At 41.8% G+C, this 20,994-nt stretch overlaps 2 protein-coding genes across 3 annotated transcripts in view; both read left to right on the forward strand.

Annotated features, from left to right (window-relative positions):
* Positions 1-6,545, forward strand: part of fam189a1 (family with sequence similarity 189 member A1) — a gene marked incomplete at both ends in the record, with an annotated part of 78,472 nt that extends 71,927 nt beyond the window's left edge. Inside the window, 7 exons of the mRNA XM_080033743.1 lie at positions 159-319; positions 1,753-1,888; positions 3,198-3,276; positions 3,676-4,455; positions 4,883-4,954; positions 5,309-5,631; positions 6,345-6,545. Of these exons, the coding sequence (XP_079889869.1) occupies positions 159-319; positions 1,753-1,888; positions 3,198-3,276; positions 3,676-4,455; positions 4,883-4,954; positions 5,309-5,631; positions 6,345-6,545 (1,752 nt within the window). The remainder of the gene's footprint in view (positions 1-158; positions 320-1,752; positions 1,889-3,197; positions 3,277-3,675; positions 4,456-4,882; positions 4,955-5,308; positions 5,632-6,344) is intronic.
* A 1,565-nt stretch (positions 6,546-8,110) lies between these two features.
* Positions 8,111-20,792, forward strand: golm2 (golgi membrane protein 2). 2 transcript variants are annotated; one of them, XM_080026473.1, is made up of 10 exons: positions 8,111-9,191; positions 12,114-12,168; positions 12,330-12,432; positions 14,434-14,524; positions 14,751-14,874; positions 15,118-15,201; positions 15,778-16,062; positions 16,666-16,803; positions 18,391-18,558; positions 19,707-20,792. In XM_080026473.1, exons 1-10 carry the CDS (start codon positions 8,865-8,867, stop codon positions 19,781-19,783), a joined length of 1,452 nt encoding a protein of 483 aa, XP_079882599.1. In that variant the 5' UTR covers positions 8,111-8,864; the 3' UTR covers positions 19,784-20,792. The 2 variants fall into 2 exon arrangements, with proteins under 2 accessions (XP_079882599.1, XP_079882600.1); XM_080026474.1 differs by lacking the exon at positions 18,391-18,558.
* The last annotated feature ends 202 nt before the right edge of the window (positions 20,793-20,994 follow it).

The raw sequence follows: 20,994 nt of genomic DNA on the forward strand, positions 1-20,994 counted from the left end.
ACAGCACACACGCAAATACAGTAGAATAATAACTGCAATAGACACATTTGCTTAGACATGTCTCCCAGGATATGTTATGGTCCAAAACAATGAATAAACCACAAAGCATAATGTGTAATGAAGGACTGATGACGGTTGTTTTTTATGCTGTGTTTCAGTTTATGCCGCACAGAACGCGAGCCCTAAACGCTGACTGTATGACCCCCCATGGAACCATCTTCCACCAAACACTGGACTTTGATGAGTTCATTCCTCCCATTCCGCCTCCACCATACTACCCCCCAGAATACACCTGCACACCCTCAATGGATGGACAGAGGTGAGAGAGAAAATAATACTACTGCTCAGCAACAAATCTATATTTTTTTCTTCTAACATGATGCGCTGCATGCTCCCTAAACTCTGGGGCCAATGTATCTTCTGAAATACTTGGCAACTTTTTGGGAGTTTATAATAAATGTTGTGCAATAATCAATAGTTCAGGATACCTTACTTGACTGAGTGCCCCCTCCTTGAATTGCATTCATATCTGCATGAGGAAGTCCAACCTCAACAATATATCTTGAAGTTTCCAGTTTGAAACGTAGAGTATATCTAAGATATGTCGGGCTTCATGTTTTGGAACCTGGAACAGTTTTCCACGCAACACTCTCTCTGCCCCTCCGCAGACACCTGGAATTAATCCGACACTTGCGGTCTGTGTTTGACATAAAAGCTTGTTATAATTTGACAGCAATGATTGTAAAGTTATTTTAAAAAATGGATCATATGGCTTTCAGGCACATGAGTGACGTTTTTGAAGGCACAAAGCCCCACAAGGGGCCAAAAGAAAAGTAACAAAACGTTTCACTTCTGGAAGAGCTGAAAGGATGAGATCAAATACATGTTTTTTTTTCTGGTATGCCAGAGTATTATGGATGTTTTTCAGGGGAAGCAACATACATTTTTATTCAATGTAGACTGTCGTAAACCACATCTCCTGGAATGGCCGATATACAGATGCCAATAAAAAACACTTGCATCCAAAAACAAATCCAAATTCATCATAGCAGTGACAACATGTGTCTGTTAACTATCTGACTGCGACCATCACGTTGTGTTATCATCCACGGTCAGCTCAGAGTTTCACCCTTCATATGGCTTTCAGGCACATGAAAGAGAGGTTTACCCTCCTCTCATCACTCCCTCCATCTTCTCAGTCTTTGCCAGAGAGAGAGAGTGCTGCTGATGGATCCATTTGGCAGCAAGCCACATCTGTTTGTCAATTATGCCATAAATATAAACAAGGCAGAGGACGCATTTATGGTGTCTCTGCCCAGGGCCAGGGATGTGTCATGACATCATCATGCCTGGGGATGATTGGTGGAAACTCTTAGGTTGTATTTCATGCACCACCACTTTAGAGGAGAATGGGGCTGTAATTAAAATATATGACTGTGCGCATGGCTGCTTGTTCTTAATTGGCAGCGTATGAAACAGTGGTGGTGCACATTGAGTGATACACTGCCCCTATATGTGGTCCGGATTGGAGAGGACACTTTCCATCCTTTATTTCCTAATGTTTTTATTAGACACTGAAACACTGTAATCTGGACTCTGATAGTATATTCAGACTCACTGTGCCAGTTTATTTAAACACTCTGCACTGTGTTAATGGCAGTGTACTCTCCACTCTTTGTATCCCAGATATTCAAGATATGAATTGGTTTTTTTTCTTCTTTATTTATAACTCTGCTGTTGTGCCCCTGACAGAGGCCTGCACCTGGACTTTCCCCATTCTCCCTTCAGTGCCATCTATGGGGTGCCCATCAACAGCCCAGGAACACTGTACCCAACTGACCTGCCTCCTCCATATGAGTCTGTGGTGGGGCAGACCCCTGCAAGCCAGGTGAGAAAGATCAGCTAAAAACAACTGTTTCTCCATATGTCTGCACTGTCAAATGGGCCTTGGTCATCACATTGCTTTGTTCATAAAGAGAGCAGGGCCACTCCATTGGTCAGTTACATTCTTTGATCTTAAACATAGATTGCTACATTTTAATGATGTACAGTAGCAGTAACAGGACTCAGAGGCTGCAGCCATGCTAATGTTTAGCAGGTTTCACAACTCAATTTAGCATGTTTGCAACTGCTAAGGTTTGCACAATATCATCAAACACAAAGTAGCGCTGAGGGCTGATGGGAATGTCATGAATTTAACAGGTATTTGGCCATACACCAAAGTACTGTACACATATTGATGAGGCAGACTAAAAAAACAAGGGGCTTAAAGGTTAAGCTCAAGTTAATGTAAAGTCTTAAATGTGAATAATACGATATTATTGACCACTATGTATATAGGCATGACGACTGTGGCTCAGGTGGTTAAGCGGGTTGGCCAACGATCCAAGGGTTGGCGGTTCAATCCCCGCCCGGCCACCTGTGTCATGGTTGTTGTGTCCTTGGGCAAGACACTTCACCCACCTTGCCTTGTGTGAATGTGTATGATTGCTGTATGTTTGAGGTGGTGGTCGGAGGGGCCGTTGGCGCTGAATGGCAGCCACACTTCCGTCAGTCTGCCCCAGGGCAGCTGTGGCTACTCTCGTAGTTTACCACCACCGGTATGACTGTGTGTAAACGAATTGAACCTGGAACCCTGTAAGCGCTTTGAGTCCTAAGGGAATAAAGCGCTATATAAATCCAATCAATTATTAATTATTATTATAAAGGTGAATTTAACCAACCCCACCAATTTGTCAGGCACTCAATCTCAATGTGATCTGCTGTTTGAGACTGAAAAGGCTTCTAATGACTTCTTCTCGACTGTCATGTCAAACTGTTCAGCAATCTAAGACTTCATTGTATCTAATTGTTCACAGCTGAAAATAACTGTATAATGTAAAAGCAAACCCTTGTATGACGTGAATTCATATATATATATACTTTTTAAAAGCACATTAGTGAATCCAATTAAAGCTCCTTTTTTAACTCTACATGATAGCTTCCTCCACTGGTACGCCTCAGTTCTATTAGTGTGATGTGGTGTTATAGTGCCCTCTACAGACCAAACGGTGGTGTTGAAGGTTAGGTGCCACACAGCTGCTTTAATGCAATATGCAAAATACCCAGCTTGAATTAAAAAACATTTTCTTTCACTGCATTTTATTCAAACATTACAGTTGTGTTTTCCATCTCCACTAATTATCTCTGCTTTATAGGTCACCACCAGCATAGAGCAACAGGCCACCGAATCCAGTCTGTGTGAGAGAAACACCACTGCAGGGCTGAGCACTCAGGGTAAGGACATCAGGAACACTGCAGTGAACATTGTGGGGCGACCGTGGCTCAGTTGGCCAATGATCCAAGGGTTGGCGGTTCGATGCCCGGCCACCTGGTTGTTGTGTCCTTGGGCAAGACACTTCACCCACCTTGCCTCGTGTGAATGTGAATGACTGCTGTATGTTTGAGGTGGTGGTCTTAGGAGCCGTTGGTGCGGTGTATGGCAGCCACCCTTCCGTCAGTCTATTGTAGTTTACCACCACCGGTATTGCTGTATGTGAATGAGTGGAAGCTGGAACCCTGTAAAGCGCTTTGAGTCCTTTGGGAATATAAATCTAATCCATTATTATTATACTGCAGATGATTGTTAAATGTCTTTTTCTAATGACATCAGACGAATGATACTCCTATTTTCAGCATCGGTGGACAGCGCGTCACTGATGGTGTCCGAGGTGGCCGACCAGACCTGCTCATCAGAGGACTTGTGCTCGCTGGAGGTGCAGGGCTCTGACTCCTCTCCCTATGGCACGCCCCACACGGCCCCCATCCATGGAAGCTGCACCAGCCTGGAGCTCTGTACGCGCGGCGCCTTGCGGTGCCATCGTGGCCGGCCTCACACCGACGCCCGGCCCAGCGACACGGGATATAGTGAGTCCTCGGTACACACCCAGGAGTCTCTGGAACGCTCCCCGGACTGGTCCTCAGAGAACTACAGCAATCTGGAGGACTCCGCCGATAACACACATCCATGCGAGGAACTCAGGGCCGCCATGCACATGTGTGACGAGCTGGCGTCGGCCAAACAGTTACCAGAGGATCCACCTAAAGCGTCGACACACTCCCTCATTAAAGCCAGAATGATGAGCCGGAAGCTCACACTGCCCGTCACTCTGCCACCGCCAGGGCCCCAGCCTTGCTCCCCCACCTCTGTGGCCTCCTCTGGTGGGACTTCAGCCATCAGTCCTTTGCCTCATTCTCTCTCCCCTTCACCTCCCAGCAGGCCACGCGGCCCCAGGCTTTGCTTCAGTGTTTGGTCACCATCGTCCACATCACAACAGCCCCCCTCTACCTCAGCCCAGAGTGGCTCCTCGCCGTCAGAGAAGCCTCGGGGGCTCCGAGCAGCCCGGAGGTACCGCAAACTGGCACGCATAGTTCGCTCCACCAGCGACCCTATCTCCTGCTCCTCTACAACAGTAGGTGAGTGCGGCAATAATGTTACACAAGACTTCTACTACTACTTTAACACTCCCAGCAATTTTGAGTTATTGGTTTAAGCAAATAAAAGTCTTTGTTTCAGATTCACCAATGAGAACATTTGCTTAGGCTAATTCTTCTCTGTTTTATATCATTGCAAACGGACACTTACTTGGTTTTTGAGTAATATATGGTTTTTGACTAAAAACTAAACATTGGAATCTTTTATTTCTGCTATTTTCTGACATTTTACAAGCACAACAAATAATCGATCCAAACAAGGATATAAACGGCAGGTGCATGATAATGAAACTTATCATAAGTGGCCACCCTACAGTCTTCAATTGGCAATAAGCGGCAACAGCAAGTAGGCCTACCTTCTGTGTTGGTCCCCACCGTCCCCACTGAGTTTTTTTGTCTCCCTCTACAGGAGAAAATTCAAGCTGCGCCTCTGCAAATAACCCCGCTGGTGAAAATTCAACTCACACGTCACCAGAGCAAGGTACCATCATTGAAAATGTGAATGCATGCCACGGGGGAACATTGCATGCTTAACAGCATTCACATCCTCTTTTGTGAAACAAAAGAAACAAAAAACTAAGCTGTCCCTGTAGGCCTATCTGGCAGTATGGTGACCTAATTTAATAAACTTGTTTGAAACATATTACATTACATTGCAAAACAATGTTATTGTCATTTTTTTAAATTGTCATATCCACATTGGACCTATTGGATTATCTTAAAAAGAAAAAGAAAAAAAGCATTGTCAGAAATCTAGAAACTTGAAATAATAATGAAAATGTGCTATGCGATTGATTTAATGTGTTCCGACACATCTTCTCTGTTTTTTCTACAGAGCTGACAGACACTTCAACAGACGCAGTCGGGGCCAAACCGGGTCACATATTTATCAGGAAGCAGCAAAAGGAGGGCAGGAAAGTTGACTTTCACCTCAAACCGCGAGGCCTGCACACACACTCCTCCCACGAACGCCCACACTCCCTGGCTGACCTCAAGATGTACAAAGACACCAAAATATTGGTGGCCAAGTTCCTGGAGCATTCGAGCTGCAGTTTACCTCCTGAAGTCCAGCAGGTCGTCAACAACATCAAGTGTGTCATCAAGTCGGATGAGAAACACATGGAAGAGGCCATTTATAGTGCCAATGTCATTGATCAGGTAACTGAATTAGACAGTCCCTGTGTCATGTCCAATGATGCAAATCAATGCTAATCATCAGAAGGGTGCAGGGCAGGCCTACTTCTGGTTTATTATTGAGCATCTGCATTCAAGACTAGATGAAGATCTCAGGCTAGCAAGCCCTGTGAGGCAGTATTGCTTATTATAGACCAGAAAAACAAATAGGGCAAAAAGGGGTAGGGCGGACATCTCAGAAAATGTTGTCTGTTTTTTTAGACTTGAATCAATTCACAGTATAGCTAAATCTATTTATGGGAAACAAATTTGCTTGGTAGCCTTGTGACACTTTTGAATGGAGCATCAAAACTGCAGTAGCAGCAGTGGAAGATATTTGTAATTCATAACATCAACAGCGAGTGATATTTGATTATTTTTCCGAATAGATTTACGTAGCACTTTTCTAAATGAATGGCCAAATCTGCTTTACAATATGCCCCTCTTTCACATTCACACACGATAGATGCTTTCTGTGCAATTAGGGAGACACTTCTGTGTCTTGCATTAGGAGGAGCTATAGGGAATCAAACAAACCCTGCCATTAATGGGAAAACCTCATCTTCTTCCAGAGTCATATAGCTGTGATCGTTCTCTAAGCACTTTCACATAATGTTCATTGCAACATTTAACTTAATAAGAATTTAACATAGGGTCAAAGTCTCATTCTTGGCTATTTATTTTTGTGTGTTGCCCAGGTGATGACCCAGCGTGTTTCTGGCAGTCCCAGGAAGCGTGACCAGCAGCAGGATCTTCACCTCCAGAGCTGCGGTGCTTTGAGTTCCTCTCCTTCTATGCGCCGTCCAAAACACCTCCCACAAACAACCAGCGCCTCCACCCACCCACTGGACACCCCCTCCTCTGAACAAAGCCTTGAGTGCAGAGAAACTATTCTCTGACCACTCTCCCAAACAAGGACTCCGATTTAAACTTTTGAGAGGGCATTTCGGGGCAGCAAGTGTTGCTGTGCAGCGGACGTCTGTAGAGTAATTAATAACTCCTCCAGCATTGGAAGATCATTTATTTTTGCAGCACAGGCAAACTGAAATGGTTTCATATACCCTATAGTGCCCCGTGAGACCGTGCCAAGTCATCACCAGCGGGGAATGGTAGCAAACTCTCGTACTGAGCCTGCCAGTGTCTGTAGTGGCGCTTCTTTCTCATCAGAAAAACAAAAAGAATGTTTCTCCCTCCTGCTGGGATCTTTTCTACCGAGTTTCATCTCTCAAAAAAATATAAAGAAATAACAAATAAGAAGCTGGTAAGTTTGGGTCTGTGGCTGAACAACAAAGGAGATTGGGTTATCAGTATTCCTCTTGTCGTCATGAGAAACCAAAAGAAATATGTTTGTATTCAACTCTGAATTGAACAGACTGGGCATTAATAGCTGTTGTTTGCAGACTTTGTGGAACTGTTACTGGTAGGGTGGTGGTGAATATTTTGTGGTGTGGCTGGTTCAAGAACATCACAGATGTGGATTATTTAATTTACCTCATTGTGTTACAATTCTTATCAGTGTTACAATAAAATGAGTTTGTATCTCTTGGTTTGTTTTCTCATTTCAATGAATGGTTCTGCACCGTGAATGTCAGACTGCAAGCGTTAACAGGTAACAGGTCCTCTCAATCGGGACTAGCCAAAATAATAAAAACACCGTAAAAATCAATAGCCTTCCTATGAATACTAGGTGAAGATACAAATATTGTATTGTAATGTTTTTTGATATAAGTAATTGGTAGCCTATTGTATTTTGTGTTACTTTTAGTTCATGTTGGCAGTGACCACTGTTCTTCATGTCAGGGGAAGTCTAGGATTTCATAGACTTTCTAGCGATTCTTTAAGCGACTAGATCAAAGTTACAAAGACAGAGCGAGTCATATTAAATAAGTAGGCTATGTTGAGATTAGGCCTAAATCCATTTATAACAGAGAATGCCAGTTTTAATTAGCCTAGGGTTTAGCCACATTCCACTTACAGGTAGGGGTGGAAAGAATGCAAGCATGTATCTGATGTATTTGTGCACACATAGCTCCCTCTTGGCATGAAGAAACTTGATTTTCCAGTTAAACAATGCATGCAATGCAACTGGCTGGGCAACTAACCGTAATTCAGGGAGGAGTGTAAATATTATTTATTTATTTTTAACTGTAAAGCGTACTCCGAGTCACCAATGTGCTTCCGGTTTTTGGCATTACTCACAAAATTTAAGTCGACATGTTTTCATATTTTGTTTTCACCGGCCAGGGTGACCACTGATTTTCATTTATCAATTAAAACAACTGTAGAATTGAATGTTCACATGCTTCAACCAAAGCTAGACCAATTTCACCAAGAACGCATACAACGCTTTGTTCGTGTTGCTCATAGATCAATTCGTACTTTTATTTTGAAATATAATTTCGCTTCGTCAGCAGAGAGCGGAAGTCGTGCCGACTGATTAAAGCTAGCTTTACGCAGCGCAGAAATCAAACAGCGAATGGCATAGTGTGATTCAAAGCTTGCGTACTTGGTTATTTATATGGGATTTTGTTTGTTATATTACAAGGACATCAACTGCCCTTCGCGTGAGGAGAGGTTACTCTTTTGTGTCTTATTTGTTCAGTGTGTTTTCGCACCTACCGTTACTAGCTAGTGTGAAGTGGTTAGCTGGACGGCGCTAACGTCAGGTTGGGATAGAAAATCATCAGTGGTGTTGCCCGGACGGTGATTCTGTGATTAAATGAGCAAAAAAAGAGCTTCACACGTCGGTGCAGGCTATGCTTTTACTACTAGACTTACCATAGAGCCTTGAAAAAGCAGTAGCAGGAGGCTAACGTTGTAAAGCTAGCAGTGTGATTTGTGTTTTCTCTCGTCGCTGCCACGGTGCTGTTTCGCTGTCCACGTCTCGTCTCGTCTCGTCTGCTGTGTTTAACGTCGCCGGCTTAGCTAGGCCACGTCCCTGCGGGCGTATTTCATCTAACCTACTGACATTGGAGGACTTGCAGAGAAGATGCCCAGTGTGCGGAAGGAGGGAGCGCAGTAAAATACCAGTAGACATGTGAAAAGCCTTCCAACATTCATGACTGCCAATCTGTGTGGTGTTTGCATTTCCGAGCGGTTGCCGCATACAACGCGGCATGTCACGTAGACGGATGTGTTTCGTAGCGGGAGAATCCTCTCATTGAGCTCTGTAGGTTGCGCTTACTGCCTGAAGTAACGTAGAACACTTTGTTTCTGAAATGGTTGGGTTTGGTGCAAACCGCCGCGGAGGCCGCCTCCCGTCCTTCATCCTCATCTTTTTGATGGTGATCATCGCCATCCTGTCGTTCAACTACTGGACAGTGTCCAACAAGCACGGCCACTTGCTGGACGAGCTGGCGGAGGTGCAGACGCACCTGAAGCGCACTGACGCGGCGCGGAGCCGTGTGGAGAAGCGGAACTCGGAGCTGATGGTGCAGGTGGACACGCACAGGAAGCAGATCGACCAGAAGGATGGAGACTACAGCGTCATGGAGGGCAAGCTGCAGGCCCGAGAGGCACTCATCAGAAAGTGCACTGATGAAAAGGTAATGGTGTGGACAAACAGGTAACCAAGTTTTCAAACACTGGGAGAAGCCCTCTCACAAAATTGTTTTCGGGTAAAGCAAGCTGATCTGAACACAGTCAAGTATCATAATCGGTTTTTTTTAATAAAAATAAAAAAAACAATTTAGTACAAAATACATCTATGAATTGTGTATTTTGGGAATGACTTGTTAACGCTCTCATGCAATATTGAATCTAGGGGTGGGAAGCAAACAGTAATGGTGACAAAAGACCTAAAGACCAAGCAGGTTCATTATTCATTTATATTCACTTAGAAGTATCACCTAACTCTAATGCAACTAGAACATAACAGTTTTCCATCACCACACAACATAACAATAGTTTGTAAGGTCCCCACGCTAGTCACATGGAGAATGTTCTTCAGAAATCCTTCACTTTGCATCTAGTCTGAGTGGTTCCTTTCTCATGGAGAGGCATTCATTGTTTTAGCTTGTGTTTTTCTCTGTGTTGTGTAGCAGCATCATAGTAAAAAACACTGCTATGTCCATCCAACTGGGACACATTAGACAAGACGTCTCAGAAAAAGAGGATGCTATGCCTGTCTGATTGTGTCTCATTGTGTAAGATTTGAGTGTCTAACTTCTGCTATCCACTAACAAAGCTGTGGCTGCTTGACTGGCATTGTCCATGGGATTATTTTGGAACTTAAACATTAGTGGCGCTTAAACCCGAAGCTCACTGTGTCCTATGTTAACAACAACAGACTAATATTGATGCCGATATTGAGTTTTAACCCGACCTGAGGAAGTTGAGAGTCGCACACTTATTGCAACCGATTTTTACAATCAAAACAAATGGGAGTAATCTTCAAATCCTCTTCACACTACTCCACTTTCAAGGCCACTCAGACGTATCACATTTCTGCATTTTCAGCAAGAAATATTTTAACGGTTTATAAAGTCAAAACCGTCTGCTGGTTCAGTTAAATTTAATATGTTTTCAACCTTTATGGTTTTTTTAATGCATTTTCTGCAGGAAATGCATTTTCTTTAAATGTGCGTTAAGTCTTGACTAGAGAGCACTAAATGTTAACATGCAGTTTTTCAAAATTATCGCCTGATGTTGGCAGCCTTATATTCATTAAAGGATGGTTAGGAATTTAAAAAGGTCAGCTATGTTAAAGTGTATTATTAACATAACATTTGTAAAGGTAGCAGCAATGTTAGTCTAAGAGCTTATCAATATTTCGGTACTTGCCAGTCAGGAACTGTTAACAATTCATGTCCGACTCTAGATACCCTTTCATAATGAATCGCTTTGTCTCTAAAGAACACATTTGACAAGGCAAACACTATGAGATATCAGCTGGGAGGAAGGTCACCAGTAACACTTTCTTGTTTTGCTCAACATTTACAAAGATGTCCTTGACCAAAAAACATACAACTTCCCTCCAGCTTCTTGTGTGGAGTAGGGTACTTAGTGGCTAGCAAGAGATCACTGCTTCCAGCACTATCTATAAATGAAAACTTATTTGTATAAAAAATAGTCATGGATGGATTAATCAACTAGAGTCATTTGTCGGCCTAATGGGGACATTTTTCAAATTATTCTCTTTCGGAAACTTTTCTCCTGCTGCCCATCACACACTGTTTGAGAGCCAAATCCCATTTTATGTGGCAAAACGGTGTCTTTGTAGAGAAAGCCTTCTACAAACTGCCATGTTTTACTGACCATTTTAGGTTCTTATTTCAAACTTAATTTTTTTGACAAATCACTATTGGCAGCTAGATTTTAACTGCTTGTTTAAATGGCTTGTTGTGGTTGTTAAGGCGATACTATGTGTAACAAAGACGAGCCTATAAGCTCAATTGTTTCCTGGTTGTAACTTAAGTATCCGGATGCCTGCTTCCGTAATCATGATAAAGGAAGGTGCGGAATAACAGTTGTTCCACTTGCAACAGCCCAACCCTGTGTCAACAGAGTTAAGTTCTACATACAGTGAGAGGCCTGCAATGCATATAAATAACTGGCTTTCACACAGTAGTACAGTGTTTTTGAACCTTAAGATGCAAGCTGTTTATAGTTCCTCATTCATACGGTCTGTTAACAGCATGGACATATAAAGAAACAGTTAAAAACAGGTTAACAGTCTGGCCATGTTGTTGTCGAAACATCTCATTCTGTCTTGTCTGACGATACGGTATTCTGTTTTTCCTGTTTCTCTCTTTCGTCAATGTCTTTAGTCTTAGTTTATTATAATTCAAAAACTATATCCATTGATATCTCTTTAACTCCTCATGCAGACTACTTAACTGTCCACACTTAGGATAAATGTACTTCCTCTTTGTTTTTGTGCTACTACTACCCCCTTAGAGAGAAGTGTGTCTGTCTTCATCTGTATTTTGACAGAACATTACTTTGTCCAACTGCGAGCGCCGCCTGAAACTGAGCTTTTATTTAAAAAAAACAAAAAAAGAGCAGCCAACTGTTTCATTTAATAATACTATTGATCCCCAGTGTGGGCTGCAGGCAGCATATTTAATTACAGAGCTATAAAGTACTGTACCTGTACTATCTGCTTGATCAAAAGACCACACACCAGCTATAGAGGAGCTATTGACTTTTCTTCTGGTATTTTTTAGCATGTTACAAAGGCACTTGTTCAGTTAAGTTAAAGAAAATACTTCATTTTACCAGTATGATTGAACCCTAACACTTTCTTCATCACCATATCATCGGCCACCGGGCCTCTTGTTAATGTTCAAATATCCCATACTGGTTTTGATGAGCAGGAACATATCCTCCTAACAGTGATTAAATATAATGTCACACTGGGTGCAATCTGTTTGTGCTGTGTGACGTGTCTTTACACTAAACAAGATAAACCTGTTCCCCCAGCGAATACGATTCCTAAGCCTGTTTTGTTTGTCTCTCCTGCGCAGATGAAGGTGCAGGGTGATGCCACAGCTCAAATGACAGAAATCCAGAGGCTGAAAGGTAGGACTACATCCTTGTCTGGCCAGCAGAGGGCACTCTCCCCAATGTGGCAAATTGTCTCAAACATTATACAGTAGTTCAATTTAACAGACAACAGAGAAAGTACTAAAGCTCTCTAAAATTAAAATTGTGTGTGTTTGTGTTTGTGTCACTGCAAACAGAGCAGCTAAGGGAGCTGAATGAAGAGGTCATGAAACAGGAGGAGCAGCTTAGAGAAGTGAAGAAAAATAGCACTACCTTAGAAAAAAAACTGGAGTATGAGAGGTAAGCTAAACTACTGCAACTTCCTGTCAGGCTTCATGACTGTGCTTGGTTTCCCTTCAAGGGACTGTGACATGTCTCAAAATGTGATTTTTTTTTTTTAATATTTTTTGTTTCATTACTTAAAGCCACTACGAGTAACATTGCACGTTGGCGTCCCCTTTGGACAAAAGCGGTAGTATTTTTACGACGCCCGCTGTCGCAAAGCTGTTTTCTAGCTTGTGCCAGGTGTGCGAGTGTGAACTGAGAAGGGCGCAATATAGTGCATGTCCGTGTGTTGAAAGTGTGAGGACTCTTTTCGGCTCCGTGAGAGTGGTTTTGACACTACATCAACTAATGCCAGTCAGTGCTACACACACCTGATTGCAATGAGTTGATGCAGCAGCGTTACCTAACTACTCTCTCTCACGGAGCTGAAAGATTACGTGTCCTCTCAGAAAGCGAATGAACGAGACACGGCAGTTAGTATGGATCACGATGAGGTAATGTGTTTGTGTTGTTGATGTAAATAATGACTATTTCAGATAATGGTTATCTGGTGATGGTGAAGCAAAGCAAACTTTGTGTTAGTACCAACCGCTCATTCATTTAGGAGTAAACACTGCAGTCTAGTTTCGCTTGAAATTGTATACACGTTGCTTGGCAACGCCCTCGTCCCGCCCGTAGCCTGTATCACTCTCCCTTTTAGCTTTTCTTCATTGCATTCTCTTTTTTTTCTTTGATGGTTCAGCCCCGTTATCAGTCATTATGACGACAAATTTTGGGGCGACTGTGGCTCAGTTGGTAGAGCGGGTCGGCCAATGATCAAAGGGTTGGAGGTTCGATCCCCGCCCTGCCACTTGTGTCATAGTTGTTGTGTCCTTGGGCAAGACACTTCACCCACCTTGCCTCGTGTGATTGTCGATAGTTAGCCTGCTATCGACACATATGTATGAATGTGTGTGTGAATGGTAACGTGGGAAAGGAAAACAGGTCTCCCTTGCAAAAAAGTCTTCGGTCTCAATGGGATTTACCTGTATACACTGTGTGCACAATTATTAGGCAAGTGAGGATTTTGGCCATATCATAATTTTTATGCATATTTCCCAACTTCAAGCTGTATAACCCTAAGTGCTTATTGGATTTAAGCATACCAGGTGATGTGTATTTTTGTAATGAGTGAGGGTGTGGCCTAAGGAGATCAACACTCTATATCAAGGTGTTTTTTTTGACGTGTCGGACATTTTTATTTGTACATTTTGAGTTTTAATATTCTCACTTTAACAGATGAAAATAAACAAGTGAGATGGTAAAATTAATTTTTTTTTATTTAGTTACATAATAATTCTGCACACTAACAGTTGCCTAATAATTGTGCACATATATATATTCTCGTAAGAAAGACAAAACCTCACTTTTACTTTCTTAAACATTCAGGTTTAGGTTCATTAACATTTTGGATTGACCGAGAGCACTGTAGTTGTTCAATAATAAAATGAATCCTCAAAAATACAACTTGCCTAATAATTGCGCACACAGTAAAAAAAAGGTAAATAACTGTCTCAAACAAGGCTCCCGCTCCCCTTCCCTCACCTGGAGGGATAGGCTTCTCAAATCGCGTTGCAGCGCCACACTGAAATCTGCGACCAATACGGATATGTGACCATAGAGCCTGCACGAGCGAACCGAAAATCGGACTGGGTGTGCGACCAGACCAAAAGCAGTAATAAAAACTATATAAAAACTTCTTTCTTTGCACTGATGGTCTCGTTTGCTGTTAAAGATAATTTATGATTATCAGAGGAAACATGAGGCTGTTTAAAAGATATTTAAATGTTACTCGTAGCCGCTTTAAGGCTGATCTTATCTCAGTGACATTTCACTTATATTGGGTGTTGTGAAGTTTTTTCTGAGGAAAAAAAAACAATACCTAGCTCAGTTTTAGTCTTTCAAAAAGTAAAAGTAAAGTTAAAAAAAAAATCCTTGATTATATGGTGACATTTCTAAGAAATATGTATTGACTAGTTTACAGTGTGGACGTCAGATTGCACAACTGAAGAACGAGTATGAAGAATCAAAGAAGACCCTGGAAAAAGAAGCATCAAAGCTAAGACAGGTTAGTATTGATAAAATGGAAATGGTGAAAGGTTGTGTCTGATATCTTCCTGCCCTCTGGCACATTTACCCAGCAGAACTGTAGCATTTATTCATAACTTTCAGATTTTTATTTGATAGTACACAGCCAAACTCAGTAGTTCTCTCCCATCCCATATTCATTAAACCATGTGTACCTCTCTCCATTTAACATATTGCTATTTTTTCAACTTTTGATCATTCTTCAGAGTCTAATAGAGGGCCACAAAAGTATAGTGGCAGGCAAACATGCTGAAGGAGCCCCTGGTGTGGAGATGGTCGGAGAGCGCCACACGGTGGCCGCTGGCCACCACGACAGTCCAGATTTAAAAGGTACAATGGACAAAACGGTGTCATCCACAGGTTACAATTGACTGTTCTTACCTTTATTGAATTGTACTTACAGGCTAAATGTAGTGTTTGATTGCAAGAAGACAATAAACATGCATCAAATGCTCATTAAAAATCTTGTATAAGTTTGATGTATACAGTAATAACACTCCTGTTAGTTCCTGTGCAAAGGAACTCGTTATAATATCCACTACCTGACATACCATTCCCCCTGCTGTGTTACAGAAGAGATGGGTAAGCCTGGCAGTGATGCTGGCATGCCTGGTATTGAAGACAGCGAAGTGGGAAAAATTGATGATGTGCAGTTTGGTAAGCAATTTGAGAGCAATTTATTTTCTCTACAGATTGAATTAATGAGGAACATAATTTAGAAGTTATTTACATGTATATGCTGTGACATTTCAACTCATTTGTAGGGGAGTATGGTCAAAAGGGTGAAGTTAAACTAATAAAAAAAGATGATCTTGATGCCAGTGTACAGACAGATTTGGTTTTACATATGGACTCATACAGAGACGTTGATGATTTTTAACCTGCAATATGTAGAGGGGATTACAAACAGCCACGAGTTGAATAATTAAACCCAACACGTACAAACAATTCAATTGAAACCAAATGTGGGGGAAATAAAGTCACCAACGAACATAAACTACAGATATGACTATAGTGACTCACAATCTCCAACAACATATACTGTGAATAGCGCTGTGATAGGATAAGAAAAGACGACTCCCGTAAACAATGGGACATTTTTTTTTTGAATAAACAAGAAATACTTTTCTTGGGTTGTGGCTCCAAATGCTACTGTTTTTATCCTTTTGGTGATTCATACACAATAATTCACCAAGGTTTTCTATTGTACTTTGTCGCACTATTTATCTACAGCCTTGAAGAAACCGGCCATCACTCAGAAGCACGATGAGGCCCTTGATGTGGTTGTGGGAGCCGGTGCTGGCCCCGGTGTTGGGGCGGCAGATGGCGATGTCCCCGGGGCCCAGGCCCTGTCTCTGGACCAGCCGGGGCTCCAGCAGGACAGAGTGGAGGGCCGAGCAGCAGCAGGGGCAGCTCCAGGCATCGTCAAACAGCCAGACAAACCGGTAGTGTTTGAAGAAGACAACAAGGCAGGCATCAAGGCGGACGAGCTGGGAGAGCAGCAGAGACAACTTCCAGGTACACAATGCACCACATAACGGGTACACACAGGTATTATCTGTTGAACCTTTACAGGTCAATCTCAACAAAATTGAATATCAATGAAAAGTTAAAAGAATTCTGTAATTTAAATGTTAAACTTAACTTTCATACATTCTAGAATCATTACACATCAAGTGAAATGAATCTACATTAAACATACCTTTCAGAAGGTTGGCATTCCTGTATTATAAGTATTTTTTTTCAAATTGGTTTTATGTGATATTCTAATATTTGAGATTCAAAATTAGTACAGTAAGTAAGGCCTGTCATATCACTTTGTGTAATGAATCTAGAATAGATGAAAGTTTCCCTTTTTGAACAGACTTTTCCATGATATTCAAATTTTTTGAGATTCAAGTCATGCGATCATTTGTTCAGAGCTTTAATATACTATGGTTCAGAGGCTTCATTGAAGCATTGCTTTATTGGGAACTAAAAGCTACTGTGATTTAGTCAGAGCAGACGAGTAAGTGGTTTGCAAAAGATTTCCTGAGGTGTAACAAACACAGTTTTGGGCCCTATGATGTTTGATTTTGCCCAGACGTAAAAGAGAACCAATATTTATTTTCTTATTCGCAGCTCCTGATAATGTCAAGGGGGACAGTGAACACTTGAAGGGGATTCAATTGCCCCCCAACCCTGCCCAGGTGCCCAAACCAATCCAACCTCACCACGCCAAAGACCATGTTGCAGCAGAGCCAGTACACCATCGCCAAAGTGAGTTCCTCCTCGACACTCTGAAAAGGGGAATACTGTGATGTTGTTTTTTGTTAACTTAAAGGTGCACTATGCAACTTTGGATGTTTTAGAGAAGATAACATTTTCCAAGGTATTATTCTCTTTCCTCTCAGGGAAATTGGATCCCTGGAACATTGTGTAAAGTTAGGAAGCTACCTTTTTAAAAGTTACTGCTTAACTGTTGTTGTTGTTTACAGCAGCAGAGCCACAGTTTTGTTTACAAACATATAATAGTCTTACTTGCTTCACAATCCATTTGTTTTAATTTATGATGATATAAGTATTACTAAGAGTTACATGTAGAGAAAATATGTTTTGTAAACTAAATGCAGACTCTGCAAATGTAAACAAATCCCCCTCCCCTTAAACTCTATAGAGCTCATTTAACTGACTTTGAAAGGGAGGGTGGAGAAACAGCATTATACGTGAAAAATAATGATAATAATGATGCCTATTCTTGTTAGCTTTGCCGTTGTGCTGAGCTGCTGCGTCCTAGCTCTCTGATGTGTGTCAACACAGAGAGTGAAATACAAGTTGGTGTGACGCCCCCGGGGGCAGTTTATACCCGTTGCTAACAGGCCGCACGTCTACCTCTACATATTCATGACAAGTTAGACTTTCTAACTGAGTGTCTGTTTGAATGTAAGTGGTGTAAGGAGCACTGTCAGGGAGTAGAGGGAGAACTCAGTTGCAGTGGAGAAGGAGACAAATGATACACACCTGGCTCCCAGATGATCCTTTCCTGCTGCCTGGCTTCTGCTCTGCTGCCTTTTTTCTCTCCCTCTGTTCTTCTTTCATCTCCTTCACACGTGCATCTCATCCTCCCCAGCGCTGTTGCTTTTACACATTCATCGTGTTGTTTTCTCTTCGCTAATCTTCTCCCTCTGATCCCTCTATTCTTGCATCCTAATATGGCAAATGAACACCCGACACCCACCAGATGTCTGTTCTTTTGGCAGTGTGTCTACTGTCTAGTGCTCAGTAGACACTTGCAGCCCAAAGACACTTCCTGGTTCTGTTCATTCTCGAGTCGCCACCCCAATCCTGTCAGGACCAACATTAAAATCAGTTTGTAGCTAGATTGGAAACTTAGAACACCACACACTTTTTGTATCTACAGCCTTAAACAATTACCCTTAAGTTGTTTTGACACTTCTCACAGCAGCACCCACGAAAGCTAAACAAAAGATTTAAAGCAGTGCTATTGTATTTGATCGATTTGGATTGCACAGATGATTAAACCAATAACTCAATTAGTGCTTGACAGGCTTTTTACACAGTCCCTGGTCACAAGGGAACCTCATTTGTTTCCACTTGACTCATTGCTTTCAAGTCTGTGATTGCCTTTTTTTTTTACTCTTCAGCAGAAACATTTGTCTTCTTACTAACCTGCCACCGTGTAGCCATCCACCTCATCTTCTGCCATCCTCTGAATGTGACTCACTCATTCCTTTGCATTCATTATGCAGTATTTCACCTGTTCCTCCCCTGTCTACTACTCCTACAACTTTTCGTGCCTTCGCTTCCCTCCCTCTCCTGATGAGGCCCCTTCTCTGCCTCCTACAGGCCGGTTCTTTGATGAGAACGAGTCCCCAGTAGATCCGCAACACGGCTCTAAGCTAGCGGACTACAATGGGGACGATGGGAACGTGGGTGAGTATGAGGCCGACAAGCAGGCCGAGCTGGCCTACAATGAGGAAGAGGATGGTGATGGTGGGGAGGAAGACGTTCAAGGTGAGCCAGGCCTTGGGGAAGTGGAATGCCTGTCTGGATGTGTTATCCACCATTCCCCTCTTGCTCCCTCCCTCCACCCCTGTCCTGCTGCCCCCACCCTCCCTTCCCATGCATTTGTCCCCGACAGAGCAGCTCACAGCACCCTGAGTTTGGTCCTTTTAATCAACTATAACTCTAGAGACTTAAGAATTATGACAAAAAAAAACACCTCCTCCAGGGTCAAAGCAGGACTTGCTATGCATGCAGTTCAGGACAACTAACTGAATTGTGTCAGGCATTTCGTAACTGCATTGACACAATCTTGGCAAACAACTCGACCCAGGGAACTTACGGTTCTGTGAGATTAATTCAGTTGTCATCTAGTACTTTCTCTCCTGCCTCTGCTTCATTATAGCCATACCACCTGTCTGTGCCCAACAAACATCTGACCCACATCTAGACCACAGTAGATACATATAGCTCACTGTGTTTGTGAAGTTGTCTTGTGCTCTCCTTGAATTATTGAAATGCATGCATCTGTCATTGTTTCCTGCCATGAATGACTGAATGTCTGTTCAATTAGAAGTGTAATATTTGATATGAGAGAGTAACAACACTGCATTTAGAGAATATGATTTGATGTTTTCATCCATCTTTAAAAATATGATTTCAGTCATGTTAGCTCAGTGATCCAAGTATGGCTGTGATTTGTCATTTCTATTTGTTATACATGTTGAACTGTATACAGTCTCTGATTTAAATACATATCTAGAATGTCTTTGTTATTATAACGACGAACAGGGAGGCTAATGATATGGTAAATAAATGCAATCTTTCCTATTTCTATTTCCTACACTGTTCACATAAGGTGGACGCCCTCAAAGGTGAAAGTCGGCACTTAAGTCTGGAGTCATTTCACATCCAGCGTGCTGAAGACATACATCCAAAACAATGAAAAACATGAACCTTGATCGTTCCTAACAGAGCCATAAGTGGCCATTTACTGAATGGCTGTCCATCGAAAGCAATTGTAAACAACCTATTGATGTTGTAGGATTGAAAGTGAGGACATAGTTGAGATAACTTCATGCACAAACATCGTGTTTATCCAGTGATTATGTGTGTTATGTCCTAATCTCTCATGCTAGTGTTGCTCTCTTTTCCCCCAGATGATGAGGATCGAGACATGCAGGGAGATCGGGCCGTGGATTATGGGAAAAGACACCAAGCCATTGACATTCTCTGAACGGAAACTCGTACGGCTGTAACTCATTAAAAATATTCAGACCTTCATCTACAACCAAGGTCTTTCTTGACAGAACCGTTCATCGATATGGTTATGATTTTTTTTTCGGGTGCATCCTCAATGTCATGGACTATTCTTTTTCAAAAACAGATATTGCAACTAATAAATTAATGCTGAATAATGTAACATAAAACAAAGAAGAAAAAATCATGGCATCGTTCTGATCATGGCATCGTTCTGATCATGGCATCATTCTGAGCTGCTGTTGATTTGCTAATAGGTGTAAGTTATGACAGTAGAGATGATATCCTGTACACTGACTGATGAGTTTTTGTTATTTGATAACTGCCTCAGTTCATAACAGTCCTGCTGACTCACATCTGATCTTCAAGATTAAACTGTGTTTTTGTTTTTACAACTTTTCTTTCCAGGTTGTTTTTGCTTGATTTGAAGGGGAAAAAACGCTTCATTACAGGTGTTTATCAAAGAGACTAATTCGGCATTCTGCCTTTCTAACATAACTTTGGGACTCTTACGTGGAAGATTTGTTTACAGGAGTGGGAATGCGGTACAAATGCCAAGGACTTTGCTTATGGCCTATTAAATCAATTTATTTTCTTTGTGACAGACACTTAAATGTGCTCCTCATTCTGTTCTTTGTTATTTTTTAAATGATGCCATTGCATGCATTTAAATATTTGTATTAATAATCAAACTGAGCAAAATAATGATGCTTCAGCAATACTTAGAGAGATGTTAGTGTCAGTGTGCAAAGTTTAACCAAGAATATATGGAACCAACTGACACACTGTACACATGCTTCCATTAATGAGGTCCCTTGTACATAATGTAGTTACTCTGTTACCATTTGTACTGAGGAAACCTAATTCCTCATCTTAAGGGAAATCTGTGAACATGAAATCGGTTCTGTTTGTGCAGCCAGGAAAATAGATTTCTCATGGAAAGGCACATTGAATGTAATTTTATTTTATTAAAAGGTGATGCTTCATGTCATATCGATTGTGTTTTTAGAGTCGATGTATGAATGATAGTTTGTAGTAGTAGTTGTTGGTTACTCAGGAATTTTATACCTTAAAACTATTCTGCTTCTCTATTCAGTAAGGATTAAAAAATATGTTCAGCGTATACAGCAAGAAAGTTGTGTCAGGGTTCCTACAGTTAAAGCCAAGTTAGATTGGAGACTTTTTTAT

This window comes from Ammodytes marinus (assembly GCF_949987685.1).
Source record: "Ammodytes marinus genome assembly, chromosome: 1".
NCBI classification, from domain to species: Eukaryota; Metazoa; Chordata; class Actinopteri; order Uranoscopiformes; family Ammodytidae; genus Ammodytes; species Ammodytes marinus.